At 40.3% G+C, this 21,116-nt stretch overlaps 1 protein-coding gene across 2 annotated transcripts in view; it reads right to left on the bottom strand.

The window, feature by feature from the left end:
* Positions 1 to 19,455, bottom strand: part of FAM3D (FAM3 metabolism regulating signaling molecule D) — a 37,890-nt gene extending 18,435 nt beyond the window's left edge. Inside the window, exons 1-6 of one of the 2 annotated variants that reach the window (XM_081316781.1) lie at positions 19,256 to 19,455; positions 9,065 to 9,137; positions 6,105 to 6,215; positions 1,921 to 1,944; positions 317 to 440; positions 148 to 206 (exon numbers count right to left, since the gene is read on the bottom strand). In XM_081316781.1, coding sequence (XP_081172907.1) covers positions 148 to 206; positions 317 to 440; positions 1,921 to 1,944; positions 6,105 to 6,215; positions 9,065 to 9,077 — 331 coding nt within the window. In that variant the 5' untranslated portion in view covers positions 9,078 to 9,137; positions 19,256 to 19,455. The remainder of the gene's footprint in view (positions 1 to 147; positions 207 to 316; positions 441 to 1,920; positions 1,945 to 6,104; positions 6,216 to 9,064; positions 9,138 to 19,255) is intronic. The other variant, XM_081316782.1, reaches the window with a different exon arrangement.
* Between the last annotated feature and the right edge of the window lie 1,661 nt (positions 19,456 to 21,116).

Below are 21,116 nucleotides of genomic sequence, written 5' to 3'. Positions count from 1 at the left end.
ATATTTAGTGGGAAACAATACGCTGAATAGTAAAAACATTTGCTTCAAAACAGCACTCCAACTGTGAGCCTCAGTAATTTCAGAAGAAACAATCAAGGGAACAGAACAAGTCGCATCGAATATGATTGAGTTTTGGGAAAAACTCACCGTTAATAAGTGCAATGTTCAAACCTCGACCAACATTATTTTTCACATTGCTCATTAATCTAAAAATGCAAATGAAGACAGAGATTGAGAGTTGAAGTTCAACCAGCATGACCGGTAAATGCAAAGACACAGTCTATCAAATGAACATACATACATCGACTGAACTTACAGATTGCCATCAAAACATATGGAAGGGCCAACCACATTTGCTGCACCACTGATGATTTTGAATGGAAAAGTATGTTTGGGACAACGTCTTCTGTTATTGCACTTATTTTGTGTTAATGGCGTTTCTGGCAAGAAAATTCAGAAGGGATTAAATATATATATATATATCCTGTAAGTTATACTATTTGAGAGATCTCCATTTCTCTGTTAATTGGGACCCATGTACCACATCATCTACCCAAACTCTGTACAGGTAGTCCCTGATTTACAACCATTTAACGACCATTCAGAACTATCAGGGCACTGAAAAAAGTAATTTACAACCAGTCCTCACACTTATGACTATCACAGAAATCCCACAGGCCGTGTGATAAAAATGTGGGCGCTTGTATTTACAATGGTTGCAGTTTCCTGGTTTGGGGTGTGTGTGTCATATGATCGCCATTCATAACCTTCCTAGCTGGCTTCTAACAAGCAAAGTTAATGGGGGGAGTCAGATTCCCTTAACAACCACACAATTCACTTGCCAACTGCAGTGGTTCACTTAAAAACCATGGCAAAACAGGTCATAAAATTGTGCCTGACTCACTTAATTGCCTTGCTTAGCAATGGAAATTCTGGTTCCAGTTGTGGTCATATGTCAAAGACTACCCATATATCTCCCCCAAATATTTCCAATTGTTTTATGGGCGCATGGGACCAAGAATGATATTGGCCATCTTAGGCTTTCTGTTGCACCTCGATTTTGTTTTGTGATAGGCCTTTCTTGTTCATTCCACCGAAGGATGTCTCTCTTCTTTCTGAATGGTCAGGGCGAAGCCTTGTTAGTAACTTTCTGCTGGAAACCATATCAACAACCTTAAATGTATTGAGATACTAGCTGACAGGGGCAAGGCCAGACTCTGGCTGTCTTAGGGCCATTACTGAGGTCTACTGTGTATTCCATTTGATAGGTCTAGTTGGACAATACTGACTGGAGCACTGCCTCCACCACAGCCCTGCCAGGCATCATTGATGTAGGAAGGATGTCAATGACTCCTCTAAATGTGGAGTCAGCCCTGCACCTGATGAGCAAAAGAAAGGAATTAGATCTCCAACATCAATAGGTGAAACTCTATTAGTGTTAGTGAACATGTCTGAGTCTGAACTGGTCCTAAACATACCATTGTTTGGGGTAGAATTTGGTAGTTTGGGTTAGATGAAAAAGGACCAGACACATTAAGAAGGATTTCTTGAGCCTTTGTCTAAGGGACGAAGTATATGGGCTCCTTTCCTTTCTGTACCTCGATTTTGTAAGGAAAGGAAAGAGAAAGAAGCCATTTTGTCCCAGCTCTTAATTGAGGGGGAAAATATCACAGCAGCTTTGTCTTCTCATCTTTACAAGAATGGAGACAAAGATGTGCACGAAGAAGAATGTTGGCTGGAACAAGGAGAGGGAATGTAGGCATTGAATATTCTGGGGACGACTAATGTTTCTTCTCAGGGGTTTTGTCCTGTAAAATCATAACCACAGAAAACTGAGAGCTGCAGAACTAGTGTTCTGATATAAAGATAAAATAAGAGTAAAAAAAGAGAAAGAAATAATACTGAAAGAAATGTACTCACTTTTAGTTGATTCAATGCGGGACCCTGTAGAAGCCATCAGAAAAGACAAAATAGAATATTTTGAATCAAATTAGAATCAGCTCTCTTACTGATTGTTTTATGAATGGATATGAGACCCTCTGGAATAAAAGGGACCAAAACTTTTTGGCCTCATTCATTTAAAAGTTGACCACTCAAAAATATGCTATGGATTATAGTATAGACAGTAAAAGTTCCCTGTCCCCACAAAAAAAATAATAATCTCTGAGGTAACCCTCATGCTTTGTAAGCAAAGAAAAGCTTTGTCTCACAAAATCCCAGGTTTTTTTGTTAAAGGTAAGAGACAAGGGAAATAGATATTGCATGCTTCCATGATTCATCAAAATAGATACAATAAGGTTGGAAGGATAGCAGTTTCCCCTCAATGTCTAGTGGCTTGAAGAATTCACTTTTTTCTCTATATTTAAATAAGATGTTATCACTAGGACTCCTAAAAGATTATTTACAAATTTAAATAATTTATCTCTTTAATTTCCCACTTATTTCCCATAATTGAGTGAAATGATAAGCTCTAATAATTTAATTGCATAACATGGCATGAATGCATATGTGAACATTTTTGTTGTACTTGAAAGATGAAGATTTTTTTTGCAGTGTTTCCCTTTCTTATTTCTTTCTCTTTTTATGTATACAATAAAACATGTGAAAGAGATACTATTACACTGAAGTGTGACTAGTCTGGGGTTGGGTATTTCAGATTGTGTTGATGAAATTCAGCAGCAAACAGCTGAATGTCAATGATGCAATTTACCACCACTTTAAAGTTAGGTGAAGAGAAGTGATGGGATTAATTGGTCTCCAGAAGACTTTCATTTCCACTGTAAAACTGTAAAAATTTGCTTCAGCACTTGCACTAATATCACACACTGACCGACCTCTTCAGTCTTCCAAAAGCTCAGGAGGCTGAACTATGACTCCTGAACTACAAAAGTTACCCAAGTCTCATCTACTGCAAAACCCAGCTTGACTTTGGAGACCAACAATAGAATTGTGTGAGACTTCAGTCTTCTAATCTGATGTCTGAAAGCAGGGAAGAAGACATAGGTATAGGCATAAGCTCTCAAAATCCTCTCTGTGCTTTATCTTCCTAGGCTGAGTAAAAAATACCCAAAGGTATTTTTGTGCTTGCTGCATCTTATATAGAAACAAAATGTACTAGAGAAAGTTATTAAAGGAAGCTTCTCAATTTGGTGAAAATTCTACCATTATTCACAAGTGGAATCTCCTTTAGACGTTTCTCCTTGACTTGCAAGGGTGTAAGTGGATGGAAACCAGGAAGTGGATTATTGAACTTGCATGTAAAAAAGAGCATATATCTGTCATAAATTTTAGCCCTGAGATGATATGAGCATAATAGAACATTTATTTATTAAATCATATTTCTACCTTGCCACAATGCAAAGACTCTCACTGGCTAACATTAGCAAATATTTGCCAAATTCAGACCGAAACTCAGATGATTTATATGTTAAACATTTTATGTGCTGGTTTCTATTAAAAGAAAATATCAAAGCAGTGTAATCGATACAAAACCACGTAAAGCAGGAAAGCAGGAAGGAACAAAAATATTATGAATCTGAAACATTAACTTTGTGCTACACTCTAACAGAAGCCAGAAACAGCATCTGGTCCAAGGGTTCCCACCTATCCCCATCAAGTCAAATAATTTCAGGGATAAATTTCAGCAAAGGAAACTCTGTTCACATGTTGACCCTTATTTCTATCTTTCTCTGCTCTGATGGAAGCTATTACTATAGTCAGTCTTCTTCTGCAAGTCTTTTTCTGTTTACAGCAGAGAGAAAAGACAACCCTTCCTACTGTAATTTTTCTTAGAGGAATGGGGAATGTTCAATCCCAGTCATGTCTTAAATATGGGAAGAGGATTTGATCTTTTCCTGTAAGAACATGATTCTGGGGAAATTGTAGGAGAAGACCTGCTTTACATTATGGTAACAACAACAACAACAAAAAGAGTCCACTAGCCCTTTTCTGACACATTTTGTCAAAAGCCACAAATTTCTGTGAGTTGCAGCTCATTTCATCTAATTAAATTAAATCAGAAAAAAGGACCATCAGGATCCTCCTTATTTCCCACCATCCTCAGTATTACTACTAGCAGTATTCCAGTATTTGAGGGGCTGCCACAAAGAAGAAGGGGTCAATGTATTTTCCAAAGCACCAGAAGGCAAGACAAGAAAAATGGATGGAAACTAATCAAGGAGAAAAGCAACCTGAAATTAAGGAGAAACTTCCTAACAGTGAGGACAATTAACCAATGGGACAGTTTGTGGTCAGAAGTTGTAGTTGCTTCATCCTTGGAGGTTTTTAAGAAGAGACTGGACAACCACATGTCTGAAATTGTATAGGAGTTGGACTAGAAGACCTCCAAGGTTCCTTCCAGCTCCATTCTGATTGATTATTGATGGATTGACCTATGCCCTTTCCCCTTGAGTCCTAGGGGAACAAGAAATAATTTGAGGGCATGATTCTCAGAGTTGTTCACTGATTCAATCATGGTGTTAATGAACAGATTAAACAGGGAAGGTTGGTAAATATACACCCCTTGCTGTATATTCAAGGTGCTGGTGATGACCTATAAAGCCCTAAATGGCGAGGGTCCGGGATATTTGAGGGAACACCTGCTGCCAGCATCAAGTTCCCTTCGTCCAGTGCGCTCCCACAGGGAGGGTCTCCTCAGGGTGCCGCCGGTTAAAGACTGCCGGCGGGTAACACCCAGGGGTAGGGCCTTCTCAGTGGGTGTGCCTGCCCTGTGGAACCAGCTGCCTGTGGAGCTTAGGACTGCCCCCAACCTCCGTTCATTCTGCCGGGACCTGAAGACCTGGCTCTTCGAGCTCTCTGGCCCAGGCTGAGAATATTTTTAATTTTAATTTTAACTGGGTTTTAATTTTCTCAGGGTTCTATTTAATCTCTTTTAATTTGTTTTAACGTTTGTATTGACTGTTTTTTAAATGCCCTGTAAACCGCCCTGAGTCCTTCGGGAAAGGGCGGTATATAAATCTAAATAAATAAATAAATAAATAAATATTTATCAACCCAGAGAGCAACCTTACAACTGACTCTCAAAGAGTAATTCATGCATTTTTAAAGTATCAAATAAAGCAGAAATATGTCATAATAGTCTTTAGAGATTATCCAGAAAATGTTCCTGTTGATAGAATCCAAGGAATAATTTTCTGCAGTAAATCAGATGCAACTCCTTTTTTCCTCCCATTTGCTAAAAAAGAATTGGTGGAGAAAAAAGAAGTTGGGCCTGTTGAGGAAACATTTTGGGAAACTATTTTGGGCTATACTTAGCTATGGAACAGAGACTTCTCCTAATTGTTGCAGGGAGAGGAACATCATTAGAAGAAAATATTTATAGCTCAGGACTGAAGTGTGAGGTCCTAGGTGCTCTCTGAGCTTGGTTGTTTTTTTGCAGATGTTTATTACCCACCTAGATAGTACAGCAAACCCCTCTCCCTTCCAGCACTGATGATGTTACATTATCTAGTTGTATAATAAAGAAATGCAAGAAAGCAATCAAGCTCAGAGAGCACCAAGGACCTCACAGAAAGAAATTATAGCTTACTTCTGTAAGTTAAGACACACTTCTCTTGTTTCATAGCAGAGAGAAGGAAGCAAGTTCCCTTTTAGAAGCCACCAGTCCTTCAGAACAAGTGTCTCCAACCTTGGCCACTTTAAGATTTGTGAACTTCATTTACCAGAATTCCTCAGCCAGCATGGCTGATTGAGGAAATTTGGGAATTGAAGTCCACAAGTCTTAAAGTTGCCAAGGTTCAACACCCCTGCTTTAGAAAAATGTATCCTACCACCTTATTTATCTCCAAGTAGCTCTGGCATTATGCGTGATAGTGGGCAACTTATACAATTCTGGGAAGAGCAGAAAGGGAAATGACTGAATTGCATTCTGCTTTGTAGCCAGCATGGAGACAAAGTAAATACGTCAAGCAGACAAACCATAATTCCCAGGACTACAGTTTAGATTAAAAGGATGGAAAACAGCAAGACAGACTCTTTTCCTATTTCCTGCTGTTTCATCTGCTAAGCTGGAAGAGCCTACTGGGCAAAAGAAGAAGGAAAAAGATGGACTGGAGAGGAAAAAACTATAATTTACTATAACTTACTCAGCCATGTCTTCACACTGATTGAGTTCATACTTGTGTTCTTCATATAGGTGCTGGCAAAAAGCCAGGTTGCAGCTAAGGTAAACAGCACCACCACAATCCTCAGCACACCTAGGCCAGAAAGAGGACAAGGTCAGATGCAAGATGAGTTGAGACAGCCGGGTGTGTTACTGAATAAACTCATAAAAACTAATCCTTTCTCTGCACCTCTAAGGTTAGCCAAATAAAGCATGACTGTCTAGAACTGGCATGCCATGGATGGATCAATCTTTTCCAGGTACGAAATAGCAGAAACTCTTCTTGTATTGTCCCATTGGCAGCAAGAATCCAAAATCTCAGGCAGAAGACCGCATCTCCTTTTACGTGTCATCTCATTTTTATGCAACCTGTTCAACAGTCCATGGTTAAAACGCTCCCTGGCTTATGACTTGTTCAATCTCTGCCAAGATTTATACATTCTACCAAGTCATACTGTGGTTTGTTTGAATTTTGAGAATTATAAACCATGGCTTAGGGCTTGGTGTGAGGTGTAAAACCAACCACTAAGTCATTATGCAGCTATTCACGAATCAGCCAATACACAAGGGTGAGAAGATGGAGAATGAATGGTCCTCTGAATAAAGGAGATCGGAATGGAGAAAGTAGGTGAGGCAAAGCTAGGTCAGGGCCAAACCCAAGTGCTGAATTCAGTCCTTTATATTTTCAAATAGCACTGGAGAACTTTGTTCATATAACCTTGAAAAATTAACAACAATGAACTACCTGTTTTTGGAAGGACTATCACAACCAACTTGTGCAAAGTCAGAGATAGTAAGGAGGAGGAGAAGATGCGGCTACAGATTTCTGAAAGTGGAAATAAACATAACGTCTTAATCTAGGGAAAATATTGAGGTCCCCAAGAATTGGAACCCTTCCGTTCCTTCACTGGATCCCTGTTTAACACAGCATGCTTGAACAAGCTGAAGCAAACTCACAAAGAGAGAAGTAAAGGCAGTTAAAATTATTTTACGCTGTAGCAAAGCTTTATTTCAGTTGATGAGCCTTGGAATCTTTCTGCAGAACACATTTTGTACCAACCCAAGTTAGAATTTTCCAGGTCATTTATTTAAGGAGACAATCCATGCGCTTGATTATTCCAGCTTCTTGACAAATGCTAGGTCATATCAGATTTGGGAGGCACATATTTTATCTTTCTGTTTTAATTACTCTTGCAGGCCATAAGGAATGCCATCGGTGTTACAGTTTAGAAGTCCAATAAATAATCAGACGTCTGTTGGGAAGAAGGGCACAAAATGCCATTTTCTATTCATTTGCCACCCAGGAGGTTTAAAATACCAATTGGCCCATCCAGGAAGGCAGGCCACCGGCTGAGACAGAGAGAATAGTGGCCAATATATCACCATGGGCTAGAATAAGGACTGCTAGAGAGCACAAAGTACAGTTCCTTTGGGTCAATCACTCATTCTCAACCTGTAATGTTTTGGGGAAATGACTTTGGGAGATGGGGAAGAGCTACAGCCAGTCAGAGGTGAGGCAGCTGAGGCAGCTTAGCCTGCAGCAGGAATATTGCTGTGGCAAGTGGCACAGACTGTCTCTAACATCTTGGGCTGTTAAGGGGGACAATCCACTTTAGTTTTTTTTTAAAAATCCCATTTATATCCCACCCTTCTCCGAAGACTCAGGGCGGCTTACAATCTAAAGCACAAATCAATGTGCTTAGCAAGTTGCAGGATTCTGTTAATGTAGCCTTACAATAAAGTCGAATCTGGTCATATTTCCTGTCTAGACCACTACACAAGGCTGACACAGCTGCTTCTAATTAATACGGTGGTAGGGAAAATGGGAGAAAAATTAAGCCAATCCTGCAACCGTAACTCAAATCCTCTGCCTGCTTTTTCCTTTCCAAGATCTTTTATCTGATTCTGAAAGAGAAGGAACTTTGAAGTCTATATCCTAGCTCTTTACAAAGTTGTTGGACTAATTAGTTCCCACACTCTGGGTGGGGACTCAGAAACTCTCCCTGTGTAGTCAATGCCTCAAATGAATGAGCAGCCACTAAAACGAATATTCAAAAAGCAGGGAGCTGCTGGACAGATTGTTCCTCTGGTGGATTTACATCTACCCATTGTGGAGAACATGAACTATCCTCCTTTCAGCCACAAAGCAATCTTTTGTCCACAGGAACATCTATTCTTGTGCAATCAGTGAGAAATAAACATTACATCTTTAGTTGGGTCAGAAGAAAGTCTGGGGCTTGTTTGAGTACAGAATATAGGAGTCAGGGATGGAAGTGTGACTCCATGGGGATGCATGAAACCGGTGCTTTTTTTGTAAAAGAAAAAGGTGCCGGAACTCACACATGTCATACAACCTGCCTTGCCTAACCTACAAGGTTCCATCCAAAAAAGGTGCCGGAACTCCGTTCTGAGTGTTCTATGAGAAAAAAAGCCCTGCATGAAACTAAAACAAAACAAAACAAAAAACAACAACCAAAAACTTTGCATGACCAGACACCAGTCCAATGTTAGATTGATGAAAATCCCTTCATCAATGAAATTTCATTCTTGAAATTTACTTTCGAAGGGGAAAACCTGTATTGTAACTGTAGGCAGGCCTATGTGCAAATTATTATTATTTTTCTCCTTATTTCTGCTTTGTGTTTTGATAATGATGTTAGATTTGCTCAGTTGCCATGCTGGCAAAAGTTTTTTTCTGATAGAATCAGGAATATTTGCTTCATCTAAGGAGGTGACATCTGGGACTTTATGGACTAACTCTTAAAATATCTGCTAAAATACCACAGAAAGTGGAAGGTGAATGGCAGTGATCAGCTATGAGAATCAAAAACAGAACTTTTGAACCTTTTTTCCTTTCCATATTAGACTCCCTGTGTTTCATTTCCTTTAATTTCATTTCATTTTGATCCTGCCCATCTTCACCTAAGTGAGTCTGTTGCTTACCTGTTACTCGCATGTTTTTATTCCAGCGCAGTGAAAGATATACAGAAGCTTATCAGAAGGGACACCAGCCAACCTGTTGAAGCAAAAAAGAACTTACTTGGGAGAATATTAACTGCTGTAGAATTAAGTAATATATTGTAGGATGTGGAGAGAGTTGTTTTAATATGTGAACAGTTCAAATATGTTCATAATTCTTCAGCATGAATGACATGGGCATTCACTGCTGATTGATAAACAATAGAAATTATATTTATTTAGTACACGATACCTCAACCTTCTTCAGTCTATAGTATGTATAACTTTCTATGGGGCTATAATGAAGATTGGTTTAAGGACCATTTGTGAATTTTATGCCTGATCAAGGATTTCATACTAGCCACTCCATGACACACATTGTTTTGAGTATTGCTGAACTTGTGATGACTGGAATCTGGGGAGGCAACAGTTAAAAAATACAAGATGGCAGCCACAACCATGTAAATGAATCACCACCCCATTTAAAGTACATTGCCTATGCAATGCCTATATAAGAAAGGCTTTCATTGTAAATTTGCAGCCTGACAGACACATTGTGGATGACCTGGCATTCAACGGGCCATCTCAGACAGCAAAATATTTTATGCTGACCTCATATAGATTAGAAGAAAAAACCTACTATGATACTTAAGAGCAGCCAGGCATTGTTTATTGTTTCTCGTTCTTTATAACTTTTATTGTTCTCTCTTGGCAGTTTCCTGTTTTTTTTTTATCCCCTAGCAAAACAGTTCTATTTTAATTGTTTTTAAAACTAATGAATAAAACAAAATATAGAAAGGGGATATTGAGGTTTTTCTTTTCCAGTATTCTTTTTCTTATGTTTTCAACTTTCTTTAGTTCTCAACTTTTTATTCACAATTTTTTTTGTTAGTTGCGAAGTCGTGTCCGACCCATCGCGACCCTATGGACAACGTTCCTCCAGGCCTTCCTGTCCTCTACCATCTTCTGGAGTCCATTTAAGCTCACGCCTACTGCTTCAGTGACTCCATCCAGACACCTCATTCTCTGTCGTCCCCTTCTTCTATTGCCCTCAATCTTTCCCAGCATTAGGCTCTTCTCCAGTGAGTCCTTCCTTCTCATTAGGTGGCCAAAGTATTTGAGTTTTAGCTTCAGGATCTGGCCTTCTAAAGAGCAGTCAGGGTTGATTTCCTCTAGGACTGACCGGTTTGATTGCCTTGCAGTCCAAGGGACTCGCAGGAGTCTTCTCCAGCACCATAGTTTAAATACCTTTTGTGGCCACAGACCATGGCCATGGGCCCCCAAGACTTAGCTCAAGATTTAAATCATAACATTTCTTCAAGCCTTTGTGGACCCCCCTGTGATGACATCACAACCCCCAGGGATTCTCTGGACTAGAAGACCTCCAAGGTCCCTTCCAGCTCTGTTCTGATTGAAGTTGAACAAAAACAAGATAGGATGAGACTTTGAGAGTTGGACACTAATGAAAACGAGAAGAAATGAAATTCTTTAATTGTTCTTCTTACAATTAAAGAAGAACACTTAAATTCAACTTACAAATAAAGGATAAAGCAAAATACGTTAATATTGGACACACTGATGGATATTTTAAGCAATGGATCCAGACGTTAATTTAAAAAGTGTCTGCCTGTATAGATAGACTCTGTGTCATGGTTCCGACAGATGAAACCCTTCAAAAGAACTTCGAGGCATTGTTTACCTTAAGGAATCTTTTATTCACTACATAGTCAAAACCAAAAACTAAATTCCCCTCCCCTGGATGCAAAGTATCAAAGCACAATTCCCTCCTCCAATAAACAGTCATAAATCACATTGCCCAATTTGCTTGAAGCCCGGGCTTTCTCCCCAGCCCTCCAGACCCTCAAAACTCTATCAATTCTGGGCCCAATCACTTTGGATTCCCATGGCTGAGTTATTAATGTTATGACTAGTTGGACTGTCATCCACATTTCCCCTCCCAACATCAACTAACTCTACATACAAAAGAGAAAAATGGCTGCATTTCCATCTGTTGTCAAAGCAAGAACATCCGATGTTAGCAGTGTTAACACTCTGTTTAAAAGGTGTTATGGAAGAGGACCCTGTCTTATTTATTTCATTTATTGAGACTGATTTGAAAATGGATTTAAAGATGACAGGATACAAGAAACATCAAAAAATATTGCACTATGCATGCAAAAGTATATTGTCTTAATAACTAAAAAGGAATATGCAAACAATAAGAAAGTAACCTGGATGATGTAAGCCATTTTCTGTGCCACAATGCATTTTTATTGATTATTTTAATCATAATGTGTATTTTTGAGCAGGCATTTGCCTAATAAATGTTCTCAGGGAGGGAGGGATGATAAATGGCATTGAATCGAGCGCCCCCGTTCTTGCAAAGCAACTTCAAGCCTCCTTAGTCCAGTCCCCCCTCCAACGTGACTCTCCCTTCCCACCCCCAAGAGCCTCTCAGCCCCTTCCCCTCCCCCTTGCAAATGCCAGACCCCGGGAGCTCTTGCGTCTATTCCAAAGAGTGGGTGGAAGGAAAAGCCCCTTTCGGCTCCAGCTTGGCTGCAAGTCAGCGAGCCCGGGAAGGCATGCCCTCCCCTCTCACTGTGGAGGAAGCAGGGCAGGCTGGCGTCTGGCGGGAGCCGGCAGGGCAGTCCTGCACACGTGCGTGCTCCCCGGCTCCTAAGGAGTCCTCGGGGAGCCATGGCAGGTGCCTCATGCTCTTCCCTCTTGAAGCAGCATCGGTGGAGCCGTCTGGCGTCGGGCGGGAGCCAGCAGGGCAGTCCTGCACACGCGCGCACTCCACGGCTGCTAAGGAGCGCTCCTTAGCAGCCGGGGAGTGTGCGCGTGTGCAGGACTGCCCTGCCGGCTCCTGCCCGACGCTCTTCCCTCTTGAGGCAGCATCCCCGAGGACTCCTTAGGAGCCGGGGAGCACGCACGTGCACAGGACTGCCCTGCCGGCTCCCGCCAGATGCCAGCCTGCCCTGCTTCCTCCACAGTGAGAGGGGAGGGCGTGCCTTCCCGGGCTTGTGGACTTTCTGGCGTATAAGACGAAAAATCTTGAAAATCATCTCAAAAGTTGGGGGGTCGTCTTATACGCCCAGTCGTCTTATACGCCGGAAAATACGGTAGCAGCTTTCTCTCAATCTTCATTGTAACTGTCTCCACCTTAAATTATAGTTCTGGAGGGCAATGATTTGGAAAAACACTGTAGTCTTGATGTGTTCCTTATATCCTGTTCCTTTTAATTTGTTCCTTATATTTCAGCATCCTTGTTTACACAAGGAATGGATTTCCACTTGTGGATAACACAGCTGTGTTTACCTTTGTACTCAGTACTTTGATTATGCACTTAACTCAATTATTTTATCTCTTTAAACTTTAAATCTGAAGGCATCAAAATGAAGCCGGATATCCTGTAAACCACCTTGCTGCCCGTGTGTTGCAAAAGAGTTACAATCACTTCTCTGGGGAATAGAAAGAGGGAGCGGAAGGGGAAGAAAAGGAAAATAGAAAGAGCTTGTTGCCTTGAAGAAGCCTGTGGTTTGGTTTGTGTTAAAGAGTAAAAGGGCTGCATTAGGCAATAGTGTTTCCTGATCCCGTTTTTCCATCACTGTGAGTTATCTTAAGCTGCCCATCTTCTTCAGTCTGAAAAGGCTCCATGGAAGAATCTTGAGACATAATTAAAGCTCTGAATGCCAGCAAAACTGCAGCCCACTAGAGAGATTACTATGCAGTGAAACAGGACATCCATCCTTGGTCAACTCATACTACCTTTCAGAATTTCATGAAATTTCTCATCACAACTTGGTTGTCTTCTTGTAGATGTTTAGCGACCTGAGTAAGTAACATCTCCACATCTCCTCTAGAAGGAATGGGGTTTGCTCTCTTTTTGCACACAGTAGCTGTAGGAGATGACTTGGTTGAGCCCGAGGGAGGGGATCAAAGGCGTAATCAGCCATCAGTCCCTTCGCGCCCACAAGAGATCTAAGTTCAGCCCACCTTGAATTCCTGTGACTTTTATCTACTGCCAATTGCTTGGACTATTAGTAGTTCAGATTCTTGTAGAGAGCTTTTCAATAAATCTTTATACCCATTTGAACTGCTTAGATCCTCTGATTTCTCTGGCATTTGACAGTAGCTTGCCCTGTCAGAGTTGGTGGGAGTATGGTTTCCTCCAAGGATATCACCTAAAAAAACAATGGTCTGGGGTCTGCAATTCTGTAATGTCTTTTGCTTAACCTGAAGTAACCAGGAGAGATAGGCATTCTAAGATAGAGGAGCTGAACACAAATTAATTTTAAAATCCATTTCACCTCTTAAGTATGTCTCTTTGGAACACTGAATTTAGTCCTGACGTTCCCCCACCACCACCGTTGGAGCATAACAATTCTAATACTCTTTGGCAAGATTATTTTCTTCCTCAAGCAATAGGATTATGACTAAACATCTATCTTTCTAAAACCTTTGTAGGTGCATCAGTTTACACATTCAAGAACTGGCCCATTATTATTATTTTTTATTTCTGGATGTAACTAGAACATTTCCTATACCTTTATTTACCTCATATATCTTTAAAGCAAAGGTGAGCCAATGACAGTCTTTAGTCTCATTTTTGCAGTCCTCAACCTCCCCCCCCACCCTTTCAAGCCCTGAAATTTGGAAAACCATTGATCTTGGATGGTGATGTTGCAAAAATCTGTAATGTGATCAGTGACATATTGATGGCCCTTCTTAATATATTGAATAGGAGATTCTGGGAGCTGAAATCAGTGTGTTCAGACTCAAGTTAATATACCTCCTAACACAGTGATTTCAGCTTCTAGATTTTCCTGTCCAAGAGACATTTAGGGCCATCAATGTATCACTGATCACATCCTCTAGAGCGAAGCTCTATCTTCCAGACATGTTTCCAATGTTAATATGACTTCCATCAAACTAAAAGACTAATATGTCTTTTCATGGTTTCTGGGTCTTACAGTCCAAAGAGATCACAGTTAAATCAGGCAAAGACTGATTTAGTCCAGCACCTGAATTCCATATGTTAGTAGATGCTAATGTGTGAATCCTAGATGTAAGGTATGAAAGCAACCATCCTTCCTTATTGTATTCTCCAGCAAATGATAAAGAGGGATAAAAATGGCATAAGATAGCAGTTCTCAACCTGTGGTCTGCAAATACCATTTCAGACAACTCCAATCTCTTCTTAAAAACCTCCAGTGATGAAGCACCCACAACTTCTGATGGCAAGCTGTTCCACTGATTAATTGCCCTCACTGTTAAGAAGTTTCTCCTTAATTCCAGGTTGCTTCTCTCCTTGATTAGTTTCCATCCATTGTTTTTTTGTCCTGCCCTCTGGTGCTTTGGAAAATAAGTTGACTGCCTTGTCTTTGTGGCAACCTCTCAAATACTTGAATACTTGAATACTGCTATCATGTCCTCCCTAGTCCTTCTTTTTAAAAGAGAATTAAAAACAAAAGCATTTCCCCATGGGAAGGTGTCTTATAATTAATTCCAAAATCTTATTTCAAATTTGTTTGGACCCTTTGTACTTTTGTAACTTCCTAAAATTAAAGCTGTAATAATCCTTTTCTTGCTTAATTCTCCCTGTCCATTTTAAAAGTCCTGAAACTTGCATCAAGGTAAGGTAAGGTAAGGCAAGGCAAGGCAAGGCAAGGCAAGGCAAGGCAAGGCAAGGCAAGGCAAGGCAAGGCAAGGCAAGGCAAGGCAAGGCAAGGCAAGGCAAGGCAAGGCAAGGCAAGGCAAGGCAAGGCAAGGCATGGCATGGCATGGCAAGGTAAGGTAAGGTAAGGTAAGGTAAGGTGAGATGAGATGAGATGAGATGAGATAAGATGATAAGATAAGGCAACATAAGGTAAGGTAAGGTATGGTAAGGTAAGGTGAGATGAGATGAGATAACATAAGATAAGATAAGAGATATGAGATAAGAGTTGAGAGATGAGACTAGATATGATATGAGATAAAATAAAGATAAAATTAGATAATGTACAATGATAAAATAAGGTACAATAAGATAAAATAGGATGAGATGAGATAAGCTAAGGTACAACCAGATAAGTTGTTAAGTTAAGTTGATAAGAGTTAAGAGATAAGAGATAAGACAATAACCTTGTCATTTTTTGCTGTGGCACATTGACACGTATTAAAAATGAAATTCTGTTGCCTGCTCTCAAAAGTGTACACATACATAACACACATAAAGACATGCTATATACATACATATGTATATACCTACATCCTTACATATAAATACATATCAATATTAATCATCTTGAATACATAGCGGGAAGAGGAAGCAGAAATTTAAAACTTCTTTCATTAAGGAAACTCAACTGATGGTTTCAAACTTGTCAGTCAAAGATAAGCTGAAAGGCAGCTATCAAGTAATTTTTTTTAAGTGATTAGAAAAAGAAGTATGCAAATGTAGTATCCTTTTAAGGGCATCAGTTTGAGCAAGATGTCTATCCCCTTATCTCCTCAAGCAATAAATCCACCAGATGTAAGGAGACTGTCTTGCAGTCTCCTTATGAGGAGCAAGTGTCTGGTGCACTTATGGGTGATCTCAAGTCCTCTCCTTGTCTGAAGAGGAATTACAAAGAGCCAGTCTATTTGCTGGCTCTTCATTCCATTGCAGTTGTCAGCTATGATTCTGGCGGAGCTGTCTTCGGTTTCTCATTTCTTCCCTGGAAGTCAAATTGAAAATTGAACTAGATTGATCTGCTCCAGAAATAAACCTTTGGTCAGAACAGGGCAATGTAAGCCCATGGCTGTATGCCCAATACATGGGTCCAATTTTTGCATGCCTTCTTGCACAGTGTAAGAGCTGTGGTGATGCAGTAGTTAGAATGCAGTATTTCAAGCTAACTCTGCTCACTGCCAGCAGTTCAATCCTGACTGGCTCAAGGTTGACTCAGCCTTCCATCCTTCCAATGTTGGTAAAATGAGGAACCACATTGTTGGGGGCAATATGCTGACTTTGTAATCTGCTCAGAGAGTGCTGTAAAGTACTATGAAGTGGTATGTAAATCTAAGTGCTACAGCTAAATTCTTATCTACATATCAAGGAAGTTACTAGATGCCCTATTCTTAGTGCCCCTGTCAATTGAAGTAAGGTTTCTGACTGTGAGAGAGTAGTGATGGTCCATTTTTGGAATACTCTTTTCAGAGAGGCATGTGTGGCGTGTATTTTAATTTTAATTTGGGGGAGCCATTGGGAAAACAATCTCTCTCCTCCCAGGCATCTCTATAGCTTTATAGAGAATTAGATTTTAAATTCCTACTCTACATTGTGACAGTGGACACCATGTTTTCTATCATTATTTAATTGCACTGCACTCCTTTAATTGCATTGAACTGCTTTGATGTTTTTCTTTTAGAAACATTTTTAGAAATTCTTAATGCTTTAAGTCACTTTACAATCTGCCCAGAGAACTTTGATCATTAGAAAATTAAAAATACAAGAAAGAATAATGAATAATAATAACTGTGCTGTTCAAGGATAAACCCACTAAATTTTACATTAATACAAATAACAAAGCTGAAATGCAGACATTCACCCAAACAGACATCGTTAATGGCAAGATGGGAAAACATGACCTCACTTCACCACAATGGTGAAAAGCAAACCAGGCTAAAAATCTGATAAATATATTGGATAAAATGATATTTTACTGCTAAATGTGAGGAAAACCTAGTGGACTAAGTGGGGAGATCAGCCAAAATCACCATACTAGGACATGAAAGTTTCAGAGTACTAAGCAATGTTCCGATTCTCCTCTGGACCTTCAGATGTGGCCATTTCAAGGGTAATCAGAACATTTCACAAAAGGGAATCTTCTGTAGTCTGTAGTGCCCCAGACAAAGCAGACTGGTTTCAGGGCCAGATCATGTCCACAACATTATAACCGGCTTTCATTTCAGAGGACAGTCTTTAAAAAAACTGCTGGACCACAAGAATGGCAGGATAGCGAAGACCATTCCATTCCCAGTGTGATAACTGATCCCAATCCTAGTCAAAGTAAACAAGCGTTAATTCCTGACCACAGCTCCAATGATGAAATATGGGTGTCAACGCTGCTAACATTGGATGTTCTTGCTTTGACAAAAGATGAGGAAGCAGCTATTTCATATTTAAAACTTGTGTGTTGCTTTTAGAGCTAGAATCAGTTGATGCTGGGGGAGGAGGAAGAATGTCTCTCAAGGCTGCTTTGAAATAAGAGAAGATAAGAATTTGGCAGGTTGTCTAACAGAAGGGAAAACTGACCCTTCAAACTAATTGGAGAATGTGATTAATGAGAGCAATGAAAGGAGGAGAATTGTGTTTAATATTATTGTGCTAAGGGGAGGGGAATTCAGATTCCAGCTTCCAGCAAGCATTGCCAATGTTATAGGGCTCTAATAAAAGACTTTTAAGGTAAACAATGCCTCAGAGTCCTTTGAAGAACTTATCCATCGGAAACTTGACAATGGGTGTTTTAATATCAACATAAGAGGAAATTTTGGCACTGCGTGAAATAATTAAGGCATAGGGCATCCAGATGTGATGAGAGCACTATATCTAAAATTCCCAACCAGGAAAAAATACTGGGATTTATAATTGAAACACATTGGCAGGATGCCATACGGGAATGGTTATTCGGCCATGACTTTGTCTAAAGTTGTGGTGAAACTACAACAGTATCTCTAACTGGATTCCAGGCAGAGGCCCCCCCCCCCAGTATGTCATCACAATTTTGGGCAAACCTGACAATATAAGGTCTTGCTCATTTCAGCTTGCAGATCAAAATAGAATTCCAGAATTTGCTGGACCCACCTGGATTACAGAATGAGGAGGGATGAAGCTTAGTAAGACCACACCTGGAATATTGCACCAAGTTTTGCTCACCACATTATAAAAAAGATGTTGAGATTTTGGAAAAAGTGCACAGAAGAGCAATTAAGATGATTAAAGGCCTGTAGACTAAAACGTATGATGAGTGGTTGTAGGAACTGGATATGGCTAATGTAAAGAAAAGAATGACCAGGGGTGACATGATAACAGTATTCCAGTATTTGAGGTGCTGCCACAAAGAAGAGGGGATCAACCTATTTATCAAAGCACCAAAGCACAGGAACAAGAAACAATGGATGGAAGCTAATCAAGGAGACAAGCAACCTGGAATTAAGGAGAAACTTCCTAACAGTGAGGACAATTAACTAGTGAAACAGCTTTCCTTCAGAAGTTGTGGGTGTTTTGTCATTGGAGGTTTTTAAGAAGAGACTGGACAACCACTTGTCTGAAATTGTATAGGGTTTCCTGCTTGAGAAGGGGGCTGGACTGGAAGACCTCCAAGGTCCCTTTCAGCTCTATTCTGATTGAAGCATATTATACAACAACCTGGAGTCAAATTTGGATGAAGATATGTGTACATTTCCCTGTTCTGTGCCTGGTGCCTCTTTCTTCTCTTTTTGAACTCCATTTCTCTCTAAGACATGCTGCAGTGAAGAGTTAGATTCATATGCCAAATGTTTGGGAATGATTTATAGCCTGGAGGTTTAACATTATGCTGAAGTTCCTGTGATATCAGCCTAAGGGCTGAATATGGAATTAAAGCCACAGGGAGCAGATCCTGCTCTGTCTAAATTCAACCAAGGAATACAATTATGAAGAAACAAAGACGATGAATGATGTGTATCAGCTTTCCAGGAACCTTAAATCAGTGACTGAGTTAGGAAAATATTTATTTAAAAAAAATGAATTGTAAAGACTTGATCTGGCCCTGTTTCTCAGGGAGGGACGGAAGGATGCATTGCACTCATGAATGTACAGTCATGCATACACTTCAGTTAAAAACAAATTTGATTAGTTCTTATCACAAGAGGTTTTGGAGCAATGCAAACAGCCACTTTTTAGCTTTTTGTTTAGTATTCTGTGCTACCAAAACTGTGCATTCTCTTAGTTCCGTTGTTTTTCTCTCCATGTTTTAATTTTTTTGGAAACATCTTTGTATTTCTTGACTGGCAGGCATTACCAATTTGCAACAATTAAAGATCCCTAATCAGGGCATTTCTACTTGCCCTACTTAGGTGTCAAATCTATTTAGCAACACCTGACTTTGCATTCTAATAGCAACTTACAGAGGACAACAGGTGAAAATGGACAAAACAGATATATGTTCTCACCTGTGAGCAGTTTCAAGCTGTAGGCAGAGTAACACCGACTGGCTGAAAAGCTGACATCTGTAGCATTTCTCAAATCTCCTTCAGTTCACTGTTGCTTGCTGATACACCTGTATATGTTCTGAATAAAGCTGAGTGTGTCCCACTGAAACTCACTGGGACTGTGACACCAGATCTACCAATAATTATCCAGCATTCTGCTGGATCTTCTGTTCTTCTTCCTGTTCAGGAGACTTAGTTCAGTTGTTCTGCCAGGACGTTGTCAGGCAGGTGTTTCATAACCATCTTTACTTCCTGGAGATTATTGCTGAATGGGGCATGATACTCAGAGAACCAGAACGTAACAAGTAAAAGGTGGGTCACTTTTTATGACTACACTATAAATTATATCCTCTGGCAAGCCCAACCTCACTCAAACATATGCCACGGTAAACAATTTCCTCAACTGAGGTATTGTGCAGCTCTCTTAGGAAATGTCAAACTACAATATATTAGTCAGAACAAGGAAATATTTCAGGTGTTAATGAGAAAGTCCAATGAATGAGAATATTGGTGTGACTAAAAAGGCAATTATCTAAGGATTTGTCTGCTTGTTCTCCCTGTATCAGTAAAGGAGAATGTAGGTCTGGGTTCAAATGAGGGGGTCCTTGATGCTCTCTGAGCTTGGTTGTTTTCTTGCAGGCATTTCATTATTAACATAGAAAGCACTGAGGATGTTACCCAGTTTGGGTAATGAGATATTCTCTCTGTGGTGATCACTCATTCCTTGCTTACTTTCTTTACCTTTAAAGGTAAAGGTAAAGGTTCCCCCGCACATGAGTGCTAGTCGTTTCCAACTCTAGGGGCCGGTGCTCATCTCCGTTTCAAAGCCGAAGAGCCAGTGCTTGTCCGAGGACGACTCCGTGGTCATGTGGCCGGCATGACTAGACGTCAAAGGTGCACGGAACGCTGTTACCTTCCCACCGTAGTGGTCCCTATTTTTCTACTTGCATTTTTACGTGCTTTCGAACTGCTAGGTTGGCAGAAGCTGAAGCTGGGATGAGTAACAGGCGCTCACTTTGTTACACGGCACCCAGGATTCGACCCACCAAACTGCCGACCATCTGATCGACAAGCTCAGTGTCCTAACCCACTGAGCCACCGCATCCCTGTTCTTTAACATTACCTTTGGCTTTTTAGTCACCAAGATTGCCGATTTCCTTGTGGTTTCCAGTTCTTCTGCTATATGGGGATTCTGAATATATCATCAAACAGATCTTGAAGGAGACCTCTAACCAAGATTAATTGCACTTGATCCTGCTTTATTATGAACAGTCATTAGGAGTTGACAGATCAACTATCACTAGTTACTAGAAATAAAAAGATAGGTGACAAACAGGCCAAAGACACATATAGCCACTAACTCCTGGTTTTATGATTTCCAAAGATCGCCAAGTCTGTCAAAATGTAGTGACAAAATTTATTTATTTTAATTTAATTTAATTTAATTTGTATACCGCCCTTCTCCCGAAGGACTCAGGGCGGTGAACAGGGCAATAAATACCAAAATACAAAAATACAAAAATTAAAAGCAGATTAAACCATAGTGCCCAAATACAATAAATAAATTACTTAAAAACAATAATTAAAACCCCAAACCCATCAGACCAGGCCGGCTTGTTCAAACAAATAGGTTTTTAGATCACGTCGGAAGGAGCGAAGGTTGGGAGCCGTCCGGAGCTCAACCGGTAAACGGTTCCAAAGGTCAGGCGCACCCACAGTGAACGCCCTCCCCCTGGGGGCCATCAGTCGACATTCTCTGACCGGTGGCACCCTGAGGAGACCTTCTCTGTGGGAGCGCACTGGGCGGAGGGAAGTTGATGCC

This window comes from Vipera berus (assembly GCF_964194415.1).
Source record: "Vipera berus genome assembly, chromosome: 2".
Taxonomy (NCBI): domain Eukaryota; kingdom Metazoa; phylum Chordata; class Lepidosauria; order Squamata; family Viperidae; genus Vipera; species Vipera berus.
The sequence above is the reverse complement of the archived record's forward strand: the minus strand, read 5'-3'. Positions and strand labels throughout refer to the sequence as shown.